Raw genomic sequence first — 22919 nt, forward strand, 5'->3', positions numbered from 1 at the left:
ACCATAGGAGCTAATGGTTCTGTATACTAATCTTAACACTAAACCATGTCTTAATAACAAAAATACCACACACGCGCCACACACACTAACACACCGTGTCATGATCCACTCCCTGAGCAAACACTCCAATTTCACCAAAACCAAGAGCGCACACATACACAACATGCAAAGTGGGTCAACAAGGCTGGCGATTTCCTCTGGCGCTGCCTGTGTGTGGACTGTCAACATGACACACACACACACACACACACACACACACACACACACACACACACACACACACACACACACACACACACACACACCAAAGTTTTTCCTTTACTTCATCACAGCTGACCGTCAAAATAAACTTCAGATCCAGATTTAATAATGACGAGGAGAAATGTTTGCCTGTTTCGTTTGAAAGGGAAACTTGCGTGCAGAATGACAGGCCTAAACCTCGCTAATCCCTTCTGAGTTCATTGAGAATGTGGATAAAAGGTCACATAAGTGCCACATTCCTCGTGCACTTATTATATTAGACCCAATCACAGAATATTGAGCCGTGTGTACAGAAGTGAACAAATTACACCTTACAGTGTAATGTAATATATGCAAAATTGAAATTATCTTTCTATCTTTGTTGAAATAGAGGTGTTAATTAAACTGTATGGAGTTGTTTGTGGTTGGTGTGCGTCGAGTAGAGCATTTTAGACTTTGTCACCGCCAAGTGGTAGAATCTCATTTGGGATTTAGCAATCCAGTTTCTGGATTTGAGTGATAATTGTTTGCATTTACTAATATTTTAGATTGTCTTAAAAAATATATATACATATACATATATAAATTGTATATAAAAGAGGCATTAAAGTGTCTGTCTGAATTGAAACGGATATATTATGTAATGTGTCAATAGGGGCAAAGTTTAAGACAATAATGATAGTGTTCATCTCTAAATGCTTATAAACAATACTACAACAATGACACTAACTTATAAAAAGTATCAATACAATTATAATAATGATACAGTCTTCATAACTTTGGTATTGATTGCATGATTGCAACATTATAAATTGCTTCATTATCTAAATTCATTAATGAAAATGACTCAATTTATTTATTTTTGCCATTACGCTCTAGGAGTTTTTTTTTTACTGTGTTTGATACCAACCCAACTATCGCAACTGTCAAAACTTATTTGGTTCACACGGAAAAACTATGATACATATAATTATCAGCACACAGGATCTGAACACGCAAGCACATGCATGATCAGATTCTTACACACACGCAAGTTTGTATAGACATATACTGAAAACAACAACAATTTCCAGCCTCAAGAATATTTGACAGAGCTGTAAATCTCCATGCAGACATAGTCTGGTACTTACTGTATACTGGCCCAAGGCTTTAAGACTTCTACTGACATTAAATTAATTTCAGACCAGCCAACAGTGTCATACATTAACCCTGTATAAAGAGATATGACTGATAACAGTCAGAGCAATGTGGGCTCTGAAAATGAAATCTTTCACAGCTCCAAAACAAGCACTTGACGCCACAGCAGCATTTGTACATGTCAATCAATCACAGTCTGATAACCAGTGGCGTCGCCTGGCCTGGGCATCCGGGGCTTTAGCCCCGAAAGTTTTTTCTGTAGCCCCGTACAATTCTCCGTCAATAATATAATACATTAACCGTGCTTTACGTTAACCTCATCATGACACAAGAGAGGACGGCAGGAATGTAATTTCCCGTGTTCAGTGAATGCAACACAGAGGCATGACACCAGACCAATCAGAGAGTTGCATGGAAATAAACGTGTGCTTGTGTCATTCAAGCTCGGCTCACTGTGTGTGTGGCAAATAGCGCATTTAGTGTGATAGAGAGAGAGAGAGAGAAAGAGGAGAGAGAGAGGGAGAGAGGGAGAGAGGGACCGGTGCCAGCAGCAGGGACCGTGTTGTTAGCATCTGGTTAGCTAGCTGCACTAACGGACATAAGGAGCTGTTTGTTCCACGACAAGCTGGAGGAGAGTCCTCTCCTCTCAGACTGAGAGACTCAGGTGAGCTAAAGGACTCTCTCAGGGTTTAGATAGTTAACTTTAGTCTAAGTTATCTCAGTGGTTCTCAAACGGTTTGGTCACAAATTATTCAAAAGATTATTTCCGCGGCACACCTTCATATGATCATTGTAGTTATTAAAAAAATAAGAGAATAAAGGAAAAACAGTTATGAAATACTATATGGCAGTAAAACAAGAATACAGTTTGAAAGGGGAGTGATTTGTAAAATATCCATAAAGAAAAAGTTTCATCTGGGTGTTGAGAGATGTATCCCTAGATCTCTTAATGTTGCTCTCAAAGTGCACCAGATTGATGCTTTTAACTTCAATATTTAAAAAAAATCTTCCCGGGGGAGCATCCCCCCGGACCCCCCTAGAGGAGGTGAGGTCCGCTCCCCACTCGTAAAAAATAGCGTGTGGGGAGTTTTTTTGTGCGTGCTCTATAGTGCCCGTAATAGTGTTCACTGGAGTCCAGCACCTCAGCACCCCCACTCAAAATACCTTCCTGCGCCTCTGCTCAAAATGATTACCTAATACTGCAGCAGTTGTATGGAGCTTCTTAACATTACTCAGTTCATTGTTTCAGTTTTAGGGCCCACATCTTCACTCTTTGGGTTCACTCTCTGCCCTCTCAACATGCTGGTTTCCAGCAGCAGATAACTCACGGTGCTCCACCTGCTCTGAAGCACTAAAAAGCCCCTTTAGTTCAGGTTTATCATTCCTTTAAGGGTCATTGTAACTGTTGATAATACCTATCATGATAATCATACCAACAGTATAATACAGTGAAACCAGGTTATTTTCTGAGATGCTTATCATGAAATCCACTCCAGCCAAAGGGGAATATGTTCACCCATAATCCATCATGTGAGGCCTTGAGTATGACTTACTTGGAGCTATTGGCAGCTATATGTTTGTTCAAACCAACAATGGCATGGTTCGCATGGATTCTGCAAAAGAATCAAGTCTTTTCATTGAGGGCCTGTCTGTTTCCAAAGCCCATGTGGCTCATGGGGTACCCAGCCAAAGGTCAGTGGTGGGATGATGATCAGTATTTGCTTAGGATGGGCGTCATCACTTGTCTCAACCAATGAGAGCATAGGGGGCGGGACTAAGACTGCAGCAGTGCTCAGATGAACCAAAACAGAAAATAACTGGCAGGTAGAAACATGGGTCTCGTTGGAATTGTCAGTTTAGCTTAGGAAGGTTCCTAACTTAGTGAGATGACCTAGAAGTACCTCAGTGGCAGCCATGATAAGAGCCGTTCGAATTCTCTAGATCAGCGGTTTTCAATGTGTGAGGCGCGCCTCCCCGGGGGGGCGCCAGAGAGCTTCAGGGGAGGCAAAGCGTGAGAAAAAAATTACGAGAAACAGTGAAATCTAAGTTAACTTCAGCTAACTTAATGCGAGCGGCAACATGGATCGATTTTTTGTGAAGTTACCTAAAGTGAGAGAGGAGACAGCGTCGGGCAGAAAATGTCACTTGCACACTTTTGGCTGTCTGTGGAGACCGAGTTCCCCCACCTCGCCAAAAAGGCTGTAAAAGTGCACATTCCCTTCACCTCCACCCAGGGGCGGACTGGCCATCTGTAGAATCTGGAGAACCACAGAACGGCCGGTCGGCAAGGACCGTTACCGGCCGGCTCGGTTCGCTGACGGCCGGCACCCCTGCAACATCGAAGTTGCACTGACAGACGACAGAGGTTCACCGTTTCCCCGCAGCGAGGCTCCCCCCCGTTGACAGTTCACGAGCAACAATAATAAGAATTATAATAGCGATAATAATTGGGAGGGGGGCGCGGCTGTTCTTATGTTCTCTGAGGGGAGGCTCACCTTCTCACACTTTGAAAACCCCTGATCTAGGCAAACCACCAATGTAAAAAAAAAATACAATAAAACCTGCAACAGAACATTATCTCTATCCTCTGATATTCCTTTGTCATTATAGCACTATTAGACCGACAGAGATGCTGCCAACACACACACCATACCAAAAAAAAGCCAGTAGACTAAGTGCAGTATACTGTATTCAAACAGACCTACACCAAAGCGCTTTCAGAGAAATACACACACAATAATGACAGCCCAACACAGGAAACAAAGACGGAAGGAGGAAGAGAAGGTGAGAGGTGTGTCTAGGCGTTTGTTAGCACTGGTTGATCTTTTATACCATAATGAAAAAGTTGTGACCATGAATCGTAAACAACAATGTTCAAGTGTAGACAGGAAACTTTTCAATGTGATCCTTCAAATGGGTATAAGATCAACAGTTGATTTCGTGTCAGACTCAACTAGTCCCCTAAACAATCTTTGCTTATCTCAATGTCAGCTCACCCATGTGTTCTGTCCTGCAGAGCCCCCAGCAATAGAAACCCCCTCTCAGCTCCCCGATGAGGCGCCAGAGAATACCCCCAAAGAGAAGAGGAAGAGAAAGAATGGAAAAGAGCGGGATCGTTCCAAGGGGGAGAATAAGGAGGAGCAGGGGACGACACAGGGCAAAGCAGCCAAGGAGAAACCCCGGAAAACACCCACCCTTACCCAACCAGTGACAGGTAACCGCTGCCTCTCCCGTGTTAGGAAACATGTAGTTAGACTGATTTAAAAATGCTTCTTTCTGCAACATTTGGTGTTTAATTGAACCGAAATGTGATAAGGACAACTCCCTTTTAAGCAGGAAGTTAAGCAGGTGATCTTAAAGAACGTCTGGCCACCATTGTCTTCGGCTCAGTTAAGGAACAAGAGGCTTGAGCTCAGTAAATGCTGGTTTGAAATGTGATGACAGTGTTTACACAGGGGTGGGACAGGTAAATGAAAGGATAATGACAGACCCTGTCTTTCAGCTGCAGGGCGCATGTGTCCTCTCTCTCTCTCATAATCAAGAGGAACACACACATCCACATACGTGGAAACTTACTCGTCCATTTTAACACCTACGCCTACCTTTTGCCTGCCTAAATGCTTTGAGCCATCTGCTTCCGGATTCAACACCATCCATTTACCAATATACTTATTGGTACCACTTTACAATAAGACTACCCTTATAAAGAGTAGGGATGCACCGAATATTCGGCCGATAATTAAAAAGGCCCTTTCGGCTTTCGGTACGGTTACGTTGGTAAACTAACGTGTTGTTGTGATGACGTAATCAAAACCCGGCGACAAGCACGGCGCGCCGACCATTGCTCGCGCTGGCTCACAGCCACAGGCTGGGCGCTGGGAGATATTTAAACGATCGGGAGAGGCGCGGATGCGATTGTAAAACGGTCAGCGACATTCTTTCGAGGGGGGACACCTGCCAAGCTTGCACAATTCGGGTACTCCACCCTTGAAATCAAAACACCCGGACAAATATGCGGGTACGTCACACACAGCACTGACACGAGAGACGTTCAGCGCTGCCTCCATGTGCCTTGATGAGAGAAGGAACAGACTTATGGGCTGATAAAGCAGGAAGCTGTCATAAAAAAAGAAACCTCCCACTTTTCCTTAATTAAGTAGACAAGCGGCTTATCATAGCTTATCTATTCTACAGTCTCACCTATACCCACTTCCTGAACCAATTCATTGTGGTTATAAATTCCACCATCTCAGGTTTTCATTAGGGGGAAATGACAGCACACAGTGTTCAATATATGCACTTTTCGGTATCGATGATCATTTGTTTACATTGCTCATGGGACAGACTACCCCGATTGCAATTTCTTGAATTTGTAAGCTATTGTAATGCTTGTGGATTTGTACCGTTTTCACCTTTATTCTTATACCAGTTGACTACTTTTTGTTATTTGAGGACAGACGCCTATAAGATTCTGAAAATTGAATTGAATTTCATTGTAAAATAGTTACCATTTCATGTGGATTTAATCCAGTTGCACATTGTATGCATCACTTATAGTCATTTGTTGTTGTGAGCCTGGGCTTGTTAACAAGTCTTATTTTACACTATTTTGTTGAGCCTACTGCCTAGATGTTATCGTTTAAGCACTTGCTTGTCTGAAGGCCTTTGTCTAGTTATCCTACAGAGAAAAGGAAAATGCACTTGACTTGGATTAATGTACTGTAGCATTCCAAAAGTGGCTGATAATGTTGAGGGACCCATATAGGTGATTATTATTTAATACGTTGCCATAATATGCTCGTTTTCCAATCAGGACAGCGAACACAGTGGTAAAAATGTATAGCATTAATATATATATATAATACTACTTGTCTATTAATATTTTCGGCCTTTCGGCATTCGGCCACTGTTTATATTTTCGGTATGGTTTCGGCCAAGAATTCCCATTCGGTCCCCCTAATAATAAGATTTTACGAATAGTGTGTATTAAATTAATTAATTAGGGTTGCTGAACACGTTAATAATCATGTAATTAGCCACTTTTATATGACATGAGATAAACGGGAAGGCTGGACCGGTATGCTTGGCCAAATAGTGAGCCCACAGTTCATCTGTAATGCTAAAGCTTATATTGCTACCTAGCTTACTTTGTCTTTCATCAGCCCAGCATACTTGTATCTGTTTGCTCGCTGAGTTGTTCCCCGTAATCCTTCTTGTGTTTCTTGGATCCTTATGACATTTATGAATTAGTTATTACATTTATAATGCCAAAGGGAGCTTATTGTACATAGTGTGAAACACATCACCATCTATTGATGAGTCACTACATGTATAATCGACTGAAGGGTGGTGTATTTTTAAGTATTAATACACATGCCCATTTATGAATGAGCTATATATTCTTGCTTACCTACTACACCATTTCACTGAAATGAAAGGTAGATGCAACAGACCAAGCAAAAATGATTTTTTCACACATGAGAAAATCAAGACTCAAGTAATGGAACTGGTTTAGTATGAATGATACACTATTTAAACATAAAAAACTTTTCTCAGACATAGAATGAAAAGACTCTGTAAGGATAATGGTTCAGACTGGAAGGCTTTGTGTATATTCTTGAACAAGCGTCAAGGCAGCAGTCCCATGCAGGGTGACTAGAGCCAAGCCAAGATGACCATTCAAGAACTTGAGGTGTTCTCCACAAACTCTCTGTAGGTTTCCTCTCAGATCCTACGGACATGTCCTTTGACGGTCGACCCAAGGCTCTTTGGATATGACGCCAGTCTGGGGGTTCACCAACAACCTGCTGTGGCGTTTACTGGTCGTAGTGGTTGTACACCATGTTACTCAGACTCTCCTTATGCCTCCACTCATCACTAGTAATGCACTTCCTGACTTAATATGCCGTCTCAATTCAGAGGGACAAGGTGGCATCTTTGATCGTTTCTCCACTAGTTTCACATAGTCTTCGAATTTGTCTTAACTCCGATCTTCCGAAGACCATTTCTTCCTTCTCCAGGTATGTCCAAAGCGTCCAACACAAAATAAATCATAAATATCTTAGTTATATAATGAANCCATCAAGGGCAGCTCATTGTGGAATAGCCTTCCAACTGAGTTACGGGATTGTCCCACTTTGAACAGTTTTAAGGTCAACTAAAAGAATGGTTGAGAAAAAAACAAACGTGCAATCACCGCTAAATGCACTTTAACACAGGGGTATCTCCTTTTGCACTTGATGTAGCTCTTGTATCTCCTCTTGCACTTTATGTGTCATATCTGCTACATTACTGCCATGTGGTAAATACTTGTGTATGCTGCTCATGCTCTTTCTGCATATCATGTATTTATTTGTGCTATGTATATAAATGTCATGTTCTTAAATGTTGTATGTGAGGGACTACGGATGGAAATGAGCTCAAAGCTAAAATCCGGCATGTTTACATTTTGAAGCATTAATTGTTAAAAATCTTCATCAATGTGCACTGTCCCTCTTCAAATAAACGATGAAATGAAATGAAAGCTCTTTGGTGCACACAGACTTGCTTACACTCACCAAATGGGGGAAAAACTATCTGACTCTTTGGTGCCAAAAAAAAGTGTAAAAAAGTCTCTCCATAAAGGTGTACTCAAACGATATTCACAATTGCCTTCTTGGGCAAATTGTGCAGTTATTTGTGGGTACAAAGTCACCAGTTTTAATCCAAGGAAATATTCTTATAGTAAGGATTGATCTTTTCTTTATAACTTACCAAGTAACAAAATAACTGTTCAATACTGCAGGGAACCTCGCTTTGAAAAGAACAGTAACTCTCTTTAGGACTGATAAATAAGTAAGACAATGACATTATAGTACTTCAAAGGGAACATTACAATCTATCTTTGAGCGTGTCCACTCTCACCGTTTGATTCTGTGTTTTTCTGAGGTGTCGCGACCCGGAGGAAGATCTGCTGCCTCCAGGAGTGCCGATGGCCTCGCTGAGGACTTTCCCACATCCCACATGCTTCATTAGGTATAGACAGAGCGGCTACATCTCTGAAACACAAGCAAGCACACACAGGAATAGTTACCCAATATGGCCTGGTAAACATTCAGTAGGGCGTAGTTCACACACACACACACACACACACACACACACACACACACACACACACACACACACACACACACACACACACACACACACACACACACACACACACACACACACACACACACACACACACACACACACACACACACACACACACACACACACACACTATGTTTGAAATCGAGACATAAAATCAGTTTAAGTGACCCATGAATGAAAGAAGCACAGTTTACTGGACACACTTATATGGACATCACTGTTAGCTGTACATGTGTGTGTACCTGCTCTTTGGCTCAGGAAAATCGTTCTCTTGGAGAGGGGCCAGAAATGGAAATTTCAGAAAATTAGGGACAGAGGAGGAGGAGCGGAGACGAGCACGCAGACCACCCAGAGGACTGAGATGGAGAGATGGAGGGGAATAAAGGATGAAGAAATGGATGAAAAGAGAAACCTGTTCACACAGACGACACTTGGCTTTTACCAAAATTGTAAACTGTCAGTCAATGAAGGACATGTTTAGTCTTCCTCTGTGTGAACAGGGCCTCACATAATAACATGGAAAAAAGGTCAATATAAGGATTGAACAATCCATAAGTGTTGAACAGAAAAGCAGTTCAGTGCAGCTCACCGTCTTGTATTGAGACGAGCTCCAGCAGAAGGTGAGGAAGGATGATGAGGAAGGAGAGGAGAGTGAGATGAAGGGCAGGGAGGAACAGGAGGAAGGGTGGAGTCCGCTGGGACATGTCTGAGAAACAGTGCAGCAACAGAACCAGAAAGCAAAGATACTGAAAAAGGCTGAAAACTGACAAAAGGCTGAAGACAGAAAGCAGGACATTTAAAGGAAATGCACTGAAAGCAGAGCTGGGGGAGATAGTTTGTTTGTGTAGATGAAGATCACATCACAAACTCCAGTGTAATATGATTAATAATGCTTAATATAGTCTATTCCTGTTTTAAACTGCAACTAAAACAAAAATAATCTGTATTTATTTGACTATACTTAAAATAGGACCCCACAGATTTAGCTTTATACATATTGTTTTCACATATGCAGTAGTACCTGTAAACAGAGTTCGATGTGTTATATTAGAATAGTTTCCCTTCAACTGTGAACACTCCTACATTACATAACCACACTTTCCGTGACTTTTAAACCTTTGTTAACCAAGGTTCCTTTTAAGTCATTTGTTTTTATTGTAGGCCTACAGACAAAAAAGAGAGAAGAAGCAGAGTTTGGTCAAAGAGCAGTACAAATATCAAAGCCAAGATTTTGAGAAACGACTCATCAGTTTTCTGACAGGAACTGATCTCTATTGTATGCAATAAAGCCGGCTGTATACTCCAATATTGAGTTATATTATATTGATAAAAGATTATAAGAGATGTTCACTACTTGTTTCCTTTTGCGGTCATAGAGGAAACCAAGGTATGACACGCTCTACTGAACATGCGTCAACCACCCGTGAGACTGCCGTCACAGGCTTATTCCTGATTGTCTCCATTAATACAGAGGGGTAAACTATGTTCAGGAGGATACAAGTTGTTAATACCACAAAGCCTGTGAAGACATGCAAGATATTGCTTTAACAGGCAACTGCAACCAATCCCCTCCCATTTACTTAAAGGGGACCTATCATGCAACATGCACTTTTGTACGTCTTTTATACATGAATATGTGTCCCCGGTGTGTCAGGGAACTCACCAAGTGTCAGAAAACACAACCCTCTCTATTTTCCTCCATACCCTAATCTCTAAAAACGGGGCTGTAACGGATCTGATGCAGACTGATACAGATTTGAAATTGTTCTGACGTCAGAAACGGGGAGCTCCGCATATATGGGCAACTCTCCACCTATCAGGGGAATGAGAGGTTGCGTGGCATGGTAACAGCATGGTAACAGCATGTTAACAGCATGTTAACAGCATGGTAACAGCATGTTAACAGCATGGTAACAGCATGGTAACATGATGCTCGTGCCTCGCCCCCCTCCTTTTCAGGGGGGCGTGGTCAGCTGCAGCTCATTTGCCAGAGAATCAGCCCTTGCGAAGACAGGGCTTGAATAGAGCAAATAGAGGGAAATGAGGCATGGCTAAAATGCATGATCTGTTTGGTATTTTGAAAAAAAAACTTCACAGACATGTTTTATATAGGTATGGCCCTACAATATATTATTCAAATATAGCATGATAGGTCCACTTTAAATCCTAACTTAATATCTATAAGCAGTGAGAAACACTTCTTGTGTACTGCACATGATTAGCATGTGAGAGCATGTTGTAATATTTGACACTGGAAATGACGTGGAAATACTTGGATCCAACACTGTATTTCACCTGTACGAAAACACACACAAACAAACAGAAACAAACACAAACCAAACACTCTTCTTACTTGCTCTGGTGTGGAGTGTCGGTGCTGACGGAGTAGTGTCGTACGAGCTTGGGCTTGGTAGCAGCGGTAGGGTTCTGTGGTGAGTTAGTTTGTGTGAACACTGGTGAATACTCTGCTGATGAAGGGGTGGGGGGGTGGCTGAAGGTGCTGGCCCGTCTGCGGAAGCCCTGAGGCTGAGCATCACCGGGTAGAGAGAAGGAGGAGGGCGACAAGGTGGGAGAGGAGTCCAGGAGGTTGAGGTCTCCTGTTGAGTTGTGGCACCTGAAGGGGATGAGGTCAGATGTGAGGAGAAATATACAGTATCATATCCACTAACAGCTGTTTATAGATCCAAGGGACAAACAAGTGTGCAGGGCTTTCTAATTTAAAGAAAGTCCAGGCAAGTTTGCAAATCATTTGAGCAGCTTACTTCTGTTCTCAGAATTGTGTTTCGGGGTGTTTGTGCGTTGGGTGTTGTTTAACGCTTATTTGTGGGGTTAGGCGGTGTGAATTGGCTCTGATCATGTGTTGAGCGGGTGAGCTTATTGAAAAACCCTGACCAACACATCAATACATTTATAAGCTTTGAGCTTGAATTTAGCTCGGCACAATCCACTGTTTGTTCTAAATACAAAAGTGTTTTGTTTGGCATAAAACTGCAGGCAAATCTCTTTGTGTCAGTAACAACGTCTTGTCCTGAAATCGTATGCCGATAGACAGGTGCATGCTGGTCCACTCTGAGTATGTTGTAATTAGTTTACTATGATATAATTAGGTTAAAATAATTTGACAGGCTGCAAATAGCTTTTTGTTTATTTATAATTAATTTACCAGGCAGAGGGTACTCAGTGCACCATGGCTGATTTAGTTAATGTATGTACTTTGTGCAGATCTTTTTTTTGTTGGTTTGATTATCATTCTATTCTCGAGACTTGTCTTTCCCTAAAGACACTTAGATTGTCTATAAATCCCTACTTTAGACTCAGCGACATATAAACACCTATAATCATGAATTGCTGTAAAACAAGTAGAACTGCTTTGACCTTAAAATCACTGACAGGTCTTGTCCTTAAACATAAACCAGTGTGAGGGCATGTGTGTGTGTTTACTTGAGTGGGCTGGTGGGTCTCAGCTGGGAGGAAGCAGGTAAGGGGTCATCTAGACACGCCTGGTCCTGGCTGCTGTTCACTGTGCAGATGGAGGAGCCGCTGTCACTTCCTAAACTGTTGTCTCTCTGAGCCCTGGCCTTGCTGCTCCCCTGAAAAACACCACACACACACACACACACACACACACACAGTTAAATGTAACCAAAGATGACAACAAATGGCAAGACTTCAAGGACATTTATCAAGTTATTCCCCATTTCTGTGTTCCAAATTAACTCCCTGCTACATAGTTTGGGTTTCTCCCTCTGATAAGCATGAACAATTTGTAATTTTCTGTATGATATACTATCCTATGTGTATATACAGTACGTCAATGCTCCTGTAGTATTTTGGAATTTTTTTACGAATTTTTTTTATAATCCACAATATTTTATATTGTTTATATTTGATATACTATTTCTAATTTTCATTTAATTTGTAATTGTTGATTCTCTATTTCACTTATTAAGTATTTGTATTTTAATGTTGAACACACTGATCCTGTAAGAAAATAATTTCCCAAATTGGAATCAATAAAAGTAAAATATCTATCTATCTATCTATCTATCAAAAATGTGAAGATTAGGAATTATAAAATTGAGCTAACATCACAAAGAAGCAAACATGATAGAAAAAAGAGAATAGTTGAGCATTATTGAATAAAAACCAAGGCAGAAAGAGCATTGATACCTTCCAGATTCCCTCCAGAGACTCGGTGAGAGAGCGCTTGGCTCGGCTCTTGAACTGTTCAAGTCTCTGCCGACTGCTGCTCTGCTGCGCCTCCACTGGGGCGGGAGCTGCCTCCTCACTGACCTGCACACAGAGAGCAAGACACTTAGGAAGTTGGTAAGTGAGAGAAAGAGAGAGAAAGAGTCCTCTCAAGTATAGTTTTCTTTTCTTGTTGAACTACTCAGTCATAGGACTGATGACCCTTTAGAGCAGGGTCGTCAAACTCAAGGCCCGCGACTTCATTTGATATGGCCCCCAAGAGCTTGTAAAGAATACAATACGTTTATTATACGGTTACATGCCGCTTTACAGAAGTACGTTGTCCATAAACTACATGTCCCACAATGCATCTCATTTTGTGACATGCGCACTGAAGAGACTTCACCTAGACTTCTACTTTCAGACGTAGTTAATTATGAACTTATTACCCTATCTGATAATAATCCAATGCAGAGGCAATATGTGTAATATAATACATTATTTTATATATATTATATATAGTCTTAAAGTTGCAACCATAATGCTAATGTAGCACGCGATGAAATTGAGTTTGACACCCCTGCTTTAGAGGAAATGTAGAACATAACTGGAATAAAGGAAATAAAAGAAAAAGAGAAAGAAAGAGGTACAGTAATGTTTGTGTGTGAAAATAAATGTAATTAAAGTTACCCGTCTGTCTCCAGGCAGGAGGTGCTGATGGCTCTTCTGCTTCTCCTCATAAAGATTTCTCAAAGAGGCCATCACCAACTCGTTCTCTTCCTGATCACTTTTAGGACGAGCCCTCTGAAACACAGACAATCATTTTTAAATGACATCAACCCCAAAAGAAACGCAGTGATTTTCTGAGCTGATCTATTGATAGTTTAGCGATGTTTGAGTGTTGCAGTTCAGCTACATCACCAGCAGGTGTCAGCAGAGCAATACAGGAATATTTGAGTGCATTCACCTCCCAAGACTTATCTTTAACTGTACAACAATCCCTTGAAACAATGATGGATAAAAAAGATAATTCGGCTCAAGGATCCATTTCCAACAGTAATATTAATGTGATCTGACCACAACACATCCCTACTTTATCGCGGGATAGAGATTGATGTGTTGACAAAGCCATGAAGAGCAAAACAGACCAGAAATATAGAGGGATGAGGTGGCGAAAATAAGTTACATGTAAAGATGAATCAGTGCGCCATTATATATTCCACATGACAGACATGTGATTCAGCAGCGATTTACTTCTGTTGGAAATTGTAGACTGACTGGTTTGTTTGTTTGTTTGTTTGTTTTTTGACACAGAGCAGACGTTACCATGGTGTTTTCAAAGACTGATGCTTGCTCCTCATTGTCCAGAGTGGCGAGGTGTCTCTGAAGCTCCAGCTTGGTTTTAGACGGGGAAAGACCTGAAAAATATTGTAAAGACAAAATAAAAACCCACTGCCGACAAGAATAGCTTCATGTCGGATTTGTTCTACCTAGTAAGTGCGTATTTATAAAAGTATGTAGGGTACTACGGGTCAGTGGTGTGGCCTTCTCATATTGTATACCTTCTAGTTTATTGGTGAGTAATATATGACCTTACACCCAATGCGATGCTGTACTACTCTATATAGATATATACATACATTTGTACACATTAAGAATTGAAGGCCTTATTATAAGTATGTGCATACAGACATAGCACATTCACTTTTCATTCATTTTAAAAATGTTGAAACATTCATCAAATTCAGATGTCAACTTTCAAGTCTCTTTTATTTTACTACAGGCATATTAAAAGGTGTATACAAATGTATAAACTTGACCTATCAACATTACTCCCACCAACAATGAGTTCAAAATGCTTCAGTTTTCTACCTTCTATCCTCTCACACAGTCGGTGGAGCTGCTGCATGGGACAGCTGTCGCACTGCTGACTCTGGGTCTTTGCATTCTGCTGCAGGGCTGCCACAGAGAACGCCTGCTTCAAAGTCAGCATGATCTCGTCCACCTACAAGAGCAAAACACAGTCTTCTTTATGCTTTTTATTTATCCACCTTCAAAAGAAAGCCATTCAATGCCTTTATCAGTTGCTTCTCCCAGTATTTGTACACAGGCTGCTTTTGAGAATTGTATTCCTCTATGAAAAAAATATTTTAACACATTCACCCTATTATTAGGATTAGAGGATTTATTTTACGTTTTTATATTTAATATATTTATTTCCATTCTGTGCCTAAAACAGCCCTGTCCTACTGAAATGTTATGTACGTTTCAATATATGGGGGAAATCTAAGTCTGTGCAGAGACATCTGATGCAGTATAAACCTGGTGGAAGTAACAGAAGTAAACCGGACATTCAAATGTTCCCACAGGTCGTTCAGTTTACTCTGGCAGCAGTTATTTACTGACCCAGTGACTCACTGTTTAGAATAAGAATAGGTATCTATCTAGTATAAGCTAATCACAATGCAGCATTAGCTGACTTTTATACAATAGACTGCATCCGTCTAATGACAAAGGCCTTTTATCAAACCAATGTATTAGTCCATTTGGCAGACCATGACTCAGTGGAGCACAGAGGCACTGAAGAGTTAAAGCAGCATTTGATGTTGATTGACATTAAACAATTTTTGGTTAAAAATATCAGCTTAAAAGGTGGGGTAGGTAAGTTTGAGAAACCGGCTCGAGATACACTTTTTGTTATATTCCATGGAATGCTCTTAACATCCCGATAGCAATGAATATCTTAAGTGCTTTGACAAAAAAAACAAAGTTTGTGCACAGATGGAAGGCTGAAAGGCAGGTAGGCCATCCAGTTATTTTAGCCGGGCCAGCTAAAATGATTGGTCGTGCTTTTTACAGTACTTCGGCTTCCACAGATGACATTTTTGTATGTTTTTTTTGTCAAAGCACTTAAGATATTCATTGCTATCGGGATGTTAAGAGCATTCCATGGAATATAACAAAAAGTGTATCTCGAGCCGGTTTCTCAANGATGACGTAGCATCCTTGAAATATTGGCTTGGAAGCCAGTTTCCTCGAGATTGAAAAACGGCCTGCGACTTATTCACTCAACATTATTGCTAAGGACCTTAATTTTTGATGCAGAAGGATAACTGTAAAGATTGACCTACAAAAAATGATGTATATAATCATGAAAAATAAAATGACTAATTCCTGCACATTGTCACCAGTGGGTAAGATAACAAATATTTCGTTCTGTTTGTGACTAACAGAAGAAAAAAACATAATTGGATGGTGCTGCAGTAATTTAGCATAGCTTTGGATGGTTTCAGGATGAACAGAGGATACATACATTACTATAAGGTTGGCTTACATAGATTTTTCTAAGAAAAAAACAGCTCCCACACAATTCTTTTTTATAGTGCTGTGAAGTGCACTTTTAGAATAAATAAAAAAAGTCCTCATACTCAGTTGTTCATAAAGCAGAGAGGGTGAGAGCGAGCTAAATGAATCCCCTAGTGACTCAGCTAGAGCAAATGCTGACTGATGCTCAAAACGATCTCAGTCATGCTCCTCTACTTAACGGGTTGTGACCTGCTGCCAACCCTTTTTCCTGTTTGTCCTCCAGACAGGAAATGTTGACCAGTGGCACAGGAACAACCAGGGCCTGTAGCTGTCCCCTCAGCAGATACACACATGTTATTGACACTGATGATGATACATCCCGCTGCTGACAGGGGAGAGTGGACAGAATAACCTCATCCTGGTGACATCATCACCTACATTTAAGAGACATAAATGAAATCTTCCATCTCCTCATCATTTTGTGATTCATATTGGGATCAGAATAACAATGAAGGGCCACATGTTCACAGAAAGAATAGCCGTGTTAGTGGAATGTGAGGACATGGGATTTAACGAACATGAACTCACTTGTGTATTACAAACATATGAGTCCTAGGTTTAGGAGTGATAGTGACTCATATCCTAATGATGGCATACGTGGGAAAATCCCCAAAAGCGGAACCGTTCTAAAATAGTTTTTTACGTTTTTCGATTAAAAAAAAAAAGAAATGAAACTGCCTCATTTGACAAATCCGGTTACTAAGAAAAGATCTAAAGGTATTATTTGTAGGCTCCCCTTTATATAAAACCTTATTAAAAAGGCAAATGTCATAAAAGTTTGAAAATTTGATTGGTTTCGTATCTATTTAAACCTGTGTAGCTCATTATTGCTGTCAAATACCTCACCACACACACACACACACACACACACACACACACACACACACACACAAGCACACTCTATAGACCGCAGACACTTCCATTTAAGACAATAACTATATTGTGTTTCTTTGTTTCAGGTGGGCAGGTCTCAGATCTTCTTGGTTAGTCCGGACACCAAGAAAGTTGCCATAGAGAAGAGTTTCAAAGAGATCTCCTTCTGCTCACAGGTGTGAATCACTGCATTTTAAAACATTAACATTTGTATTATTTGTCATTATGTTTTTAAACCTATCCTGAATCCGCTGATCTTTACTTTCCAGGGTATTCGTCACGTGGATCACTTTGGCTTCATTTGCAGGGAGACAGTGGAAGGAGGGAGCTGCCACTTTGTGTGCTACATCTTCCAGTGCACCGACGAAACACTGGTGAGAGACAGATAATGTAGCGAGAGCATTGTAGAACTAGAAAATAATTAGATATAGTGTATAACATGACAATTCACGAGTATTTGCCCTTTTTTTATACATTTTCTGCAGAAAGATTGTGGGGTAATTCCACTGTGTTCATATTAAATCATCCCACTCATTTTAATTTAACATCACCTACAGTAAGTCACCTCTGAATTTGGGCATGAAGCTGCATTTAAAGGTGGGGTAGGTAGTTTTGGAGAAACCAGCTCGAGTGCGCTAGAATTTGAAAATACACAGCCGGAACAAATCTGCCACTTCCTTACAGAGCCCCTCCAACGCACACNTTTCAATCTCGAGGAAACTGGCTTCCAAGCCAATATTTCAAGGATGCTACGTCATCGAGTGCCGCCGAAGTACTGTTCCAATCTCCAGCAATTCCACGAGGCCGCATCCTTGGTTTGGGGGAAATTTCGAGGCTGCACATGGGTAGACTTCGCGTCCTTAAAATCCCCAGAACGCTTTGCGCACGGACCAATTTCAAAAACCCTTGCGGAGAATGGCTGAACCGACGCAGCACACATTTAAATGTAAGTATGTAGTGTTGTAGAACATGTGTTGGTAAATATGTTACCTTGTTACATTTGTTATCACCAAAAATGTGTTCCGTGAAAGTAAAACAAGTTCATAATTAGATAGACATCGTGAGGTATTTATTTTCGGTACAGTTTATGTTGAAAACGTTAGAGAGAGTGGCAAACTTGTTAGCCTGTTCCATTCTTCTTCGTTTTCCGAAGCCGTGGCTTGGAAGCATACTTGCTTCGTTTCTGAAGGAAGTGACTTGGAAGTACGCGACTACCAAACCAGCATCCTCGCGATTGAGAAACGGCTGCAGACTATCGAAACATGTGTGGGAAAACAAGACATTGTCTTCTGTAATATACAATGTTTTTGGCTTTAGTGACAAGCACACAACCATATTTGGGGACATATTAAGAGAGTGTGTGTGTGTGTCTCTGTCTGTCTGTCTGTGTGTGCACGTGTCCATTCATGAATATTACCGTAAACAGCATGGTCCTGTTCTCCTGCAGGCTGAGACACTGTACTCCATCAGAGTGTGTGTGTGTGTCAGAGGTGTTGGTGTGAGAGATCTCAGGTGAGAGTCCATTCTCATCCAGGGCCTGCAGGCAGGGGAAGCTGGGGTCTCTTTTGAACAGGACAGGACGCTTCCCTGCGGTGGGGCTCCCGGCAGCGCCATTATCAACATCGCTACTCCCAAGTCCATTGGACTGAAAGGATAGTGCCTTCCTCAGCCCACCCAATGCCCCACTGTGTCCTCCTTTATCCTCCCTGCCTGAGCCTTGCAACTGGCTGAACTTCTCGATGCACTCATCTATCAGGGCGGGGGGGGCTTTCTTGTGAGCAACACTAACACGGCCGCAAAATAGCACCTCAAACTTCTTGGAGAAGGCTGCCGGAGACAAAGCAGCAGAGGTTGCCACGGAGGTCGTCGTTGTGGAGACCGAAGAAAAACTAGTTTCAGAGGAATCGCTGCCTCCAGAGGAAGATTTGTTGGAGATGGGAGCGATGTCATCGCCGCGGGCCGAGCTCTTGCCAGCCTGCCTCAGCGTACTGATGATCTCAGGAACCTGCAAGGAGAGCAGGCAGAACTTGTAATTACAGTAATAAAACACTTAATCACATGACAGTTGAATTTCATCATATCCATTGAGCATACACTATACTGGAAGTCTGCTGTAGAGCACAACAATGAAGCTTCAGTAAAGGTGAAACTACACGTGATGCGGGTCCCGATCCGTCTTCATTCCTGAACTAAGACAATGTCTCCAAACTCGTCCATACAGCTAGGCTCTGTGCCGTTAACAGCAACATGACAGACTGTTCTGTTGCAATTTGTATGTGTATAACCAATAGGCGCATTCACACCGCAGTACTTTTCCCACAAAGGTTCATGAGAACTTAGTTCATCAGAACTCTTTAGTTCTGATGAACTAAGTACAGATCGCGTTCACACCGGAATAAGTCCCTGGGGGTGGATTAGGCAAATGAAGCCGCTGACGTCACGTCACTTCTTCTTCTGCTTTGGGTTTACTGGCAGGCCGCAAACAACTTCACGGCGTATACTGCCGCCCAAAACCCCAGGCCGGAAGTCCCCGGAGTTGGGGACTGGCTTCAGTAGAAGTCCCAGCAGCTTCTACTGAAGCCTTCCGAGTAAATCGCCAGAACGCCGACACCTCCTCATCTCCACCGCTCCCATGTTTTATTTTGTGTTGCCATAAGTTAGTCTCTCTGCGTTTCTGCGCTGGGCTAATGCTAATGCTTAATGTGAGGATAATAAAATGGTGGCTTCACAACACTTTTTTTGAGTTTTACGGGGCGTGGTTTGCATTCCGCCCAGCCAATCAGACATAGGAGCCTTTTTCTCCCACGAAAGTCCCTGCTCTCTAGCAGGGACGGAAAAGGGGGTAAAAAGGTTCTCATTAACTAAATTTAGTTCCGGCTCTTTTTGGTGTGAACGCGACATTTCGGAACTATATCGGAACTAAAGTGGGAAAAGTACTCCGGTGTGAACGCGGCTTATGTGTCAGCACAAGAAAGGCTCTTGAGGCCTAGTACCAGGTCCGGTTCTAGACAATTTGCTGCCCTAGGTGAGATTTTAGGTGAGATTTTATGTGTAAAGAATAAATGAAAAATCTCTACAAAAGACAAATAAACTGCAAAAACAGAAACTTATTGACATAGGTAATAGACATCAAAATGGCTTCAAATGTATTCAGTATTGTATGAACAGGTTTGAATTGGGGGGTGGACGTCACATCCTCTAGGGGGGTCCGGGGGAATGACCCCCCGAACATTTTACAGTAAAATGCTTCAATCTGGTGCACTTTGAGCACACAATTACTAGANCTGCTCTCTAGCAGGGACGGAAAAGGGGGTAAAAAGGTTCTCATGAACTAATTTTAGTTCCGGCTCTTTTTGGTGTGAACGCGACATTTCGGAACTATATCGGAACTAAAGTGGGAAAAGTACTCCGGTGTGAACGCGGCTTATGTGTGTCTTCTATTTGACCCTTTACATTTGAAACTGTTTAAAAATACTTGAAAGTTGCTTTATCAATAATTCCAAACATTTTTTGTCATTTGTGCAACTTGTAGAAAAAGCAACATTCTTCTTAATATAACAAAAACAATACCAATGCACACATTTTGACCCAGTTAAGTGTTTGTGGTTGTTTTTTTGTGTATGCATTTGTTGAAGTATTTCTTTCAAAAGTTAGGTTTACGTCCTTCTTACAACAGGTGTAGCAAATTTGAGTTTCACGACAAACATCTGGTCTTCGTGCATTAATGTATACTACATCTCTAATTCTACTGTGATGTTTATATCAAATAAACCCCCAACTACCTAAACGTACACGCTGTATATCTTCAAGCTTAAGTTTCTGCAAGCTAATTGAAAACACAATATCTACTGATGGACCGTTCAAAGTGCCATTTGCCATTGCCAGTATAACGTCTCTTCAGCACTGATGGCTGCCCAGCGGCAATAGTATGTAAACACTGAATATACAGTAAAGACACCAGCTTTTAGCTTTTATCAAAGTAGATGCCACACCTCACTATGATCTAAGCTGCCATATGCTGTAATGTCTTACGGTTCCCTGACATAGTGAAGCCCTTGTGACGTCCTGTGTTGAAAAGAAGCCTTAATATTGACCTTTAGTCTAAAAGCAGGCTTTGTACTCACTTTCACTTTATTTGAATTCCTTCTTTCTTCCTGACTCCTCCTTTCCTCTTCACTCTCCGATACACTTTTTTTCTCTTTCTATAAAACTATTTACTTACAACTGAATTTTACAAGTATCTCCATCTCGATGTGTTTTTTATTGTGTATATTCTAGATGTTCTGCTTAAAAGCTAAATATTCTCAGCGCCTCTATTTGTGTTTAAGTGGGAGAAACAGACTTTTGGAAAAATGGATCCATCTATTCCTGGCCTGCTCAGAAGATTCATGAACCATGACCATTTCCATCACCTACACATACTCCTCATCTTGGCATTTAAACAAAGACAACAATCCAGACACTCACACACAGACCAACTGTAACAGAGACTAAAAAAGCAAATAAAAGAAAGGAAAGCAGAAATATGATAAAAACGTTGTTACCTTGAGAAATTAATTAAATACAAACGGTTTCTGAAGGGTTGCAAGTCCTTGTGGAACAGATATTTAACTTAACACTTAGACAAAAAAGCATGACACACTGATTGTTACATCTTGCATGAACTACATTTGAATGTTTCAATGTTGGGGGAAACCAGAACACTTTTTGGGGGGTTTAGTTCATCATCAGGGGTTTAGTTAGCCATTTATCTAGGGATGCTTGTGAGGAACAAGCAGCACGGTAGTAGATAGTTTCATGTTATGTTCAGTCGGCAGCTGAACATGTATTTGAATATCAACTCTCAAACAATTGCAGTTGCATCGCAGCAGAGAGAAGCACAGCGCTGCCTCTCTGTCCCTCCGAACCCTGTGTCTCTCTCTCTGGCTGGCTGATGTCCCAAAAGGATACACTAGTCAGGATGTGAGCATGACGAGCAATTATATACACTCACTGCTACCCAGACACTTTGTCCAGGAAACTGTAGTACAGAGAGAGATGATGTGTTATAGTGATTTATATGACTTGGCTGTGAATTGTGTTTTAACAATCTATCTAAACACAAATGTTCATACTTCATAGATACAAGCCGGTTCGGTAAAAAAAAAAAACAGGCAGAATTGGAAACAGAGCAGAGCAGCAGAAAAGGCTTTGTTGCTTTTACCCGACTTCCTGGATATAAGTGTTCAGATTATTATTTCTGTATCCAACAGTAACAAAGTAATTGCTCTGTAATAGAAGGAACATTTACTTGCTACAATATATAATTTCTTTAGTTTGAAGAAGTGTTTTTTGTACATTTTTAACTTAGCAGTACTTCTTGTCCTGCACATTCAAATATTTGTTATTGTTGTATCTAGCAGATACAACATAATGATTCTGTAAGAGCAGGAACATTCACTCGCTAGAATACATATTATTTTGCTTTGCAGTAAGAAGTGCTTCTTTATAAATTTGCTAAATCTAAATGTAACAATACTTCTTGTCCTGGTAATTCAAATATTTTGCATTTGCAAATGTTGGGATGCAGATATGTTTCTACTCATTAACCCCAGCTGGTCTGCAAATAAGCGGACATTGAAGGTTTGAATAAGGACAGCCTTGAACAAATAAATGAAAACTTGGGGCTCTCACACACAAAAACCCTCTTTCTGTAACCACTCTTTCCGTGACTAACACAGAGGATTTCCATGAGCATTAAAGCAGCCTGACACATTGCTTTTGCCAGTTGTAAAAATAGACAAGTAATGGACAAGTAGAAGAAGAATGTTTAAGAAAAATAAAAAAAGAGGCTAGCTAAGGTTAGATAAACAGGCTAGGGGCAACCAGGTCAGTACTTCAACAAAATATATAAATACATACAATAACATTTTAGTATCAAGACTGTAGACTTGAAAGGTGGTCATTCTGCTTCTTAGATCCAGTCAGTTCAAACAAACTCA

General features: G+C 41.0%; 1 protein-coding gene across 1 annotated transcript in view; it reads right to left on the bottom strand.

Annotated features, from left to right (window-relative positions):
* Nucleotides 1-22919, bottom strand: part of tbc1d1 (TBC1 (tre-2/USP6, BUB2, cdc16) domain family, member 1) — a 50510-nt gene that overhangs the window by 15118 nt on the left and 12473 nt on the right. The window contains exons 3-12 of the mRNA XM_010778058.1: nt 18299-18943; nt 14572-14704; nt 14026-14117; nt 13390-13503; nt 12682-12804; nt 11953-12101; nt 10865-11125; nt 9101-9217; nt 8754-8867; nt 8281-8414 (exon numbers count right to left, since the gene is read on the bottom strand). Coding sequence (XP_010776360.1) covers nt 8281-8414; nt 8754-8867; nt 9101-9217; nt 10865-11125; nt 11953-12101; nt 12682-12804; nt 13390-13503; nt 14026-14117; nt 14572-14704; nt 18299-18943 — 1882 coding nt within the window. The remainder of the gene's footprint in view (nt 1-8280; nt 8415-8753; nt 8868-9100; nt 9218-10864; nt 11126-11952; nt 12102-12681; nt 12805-13389; nt 13504-14025; nt 14118-14571; nt 14705-18298; nt 18944-22919) is intronic.

This window comes from Notothenia coriiceps, unplaced genomic scaffold (assembly GCF_000735185.1).
Source record: "Notothenia coriiceps isolate Sejong01 unplaced genomic scaffold, NC01 NC01_scaffold00018996, whole genome shotgun sequence".
Lineage (NCBI taxonomy): Eukaryota > Metazoa > Chordata > Actinopteri > Perciformes > Nototheniidae > Notothenia > Notothenia coriiceps.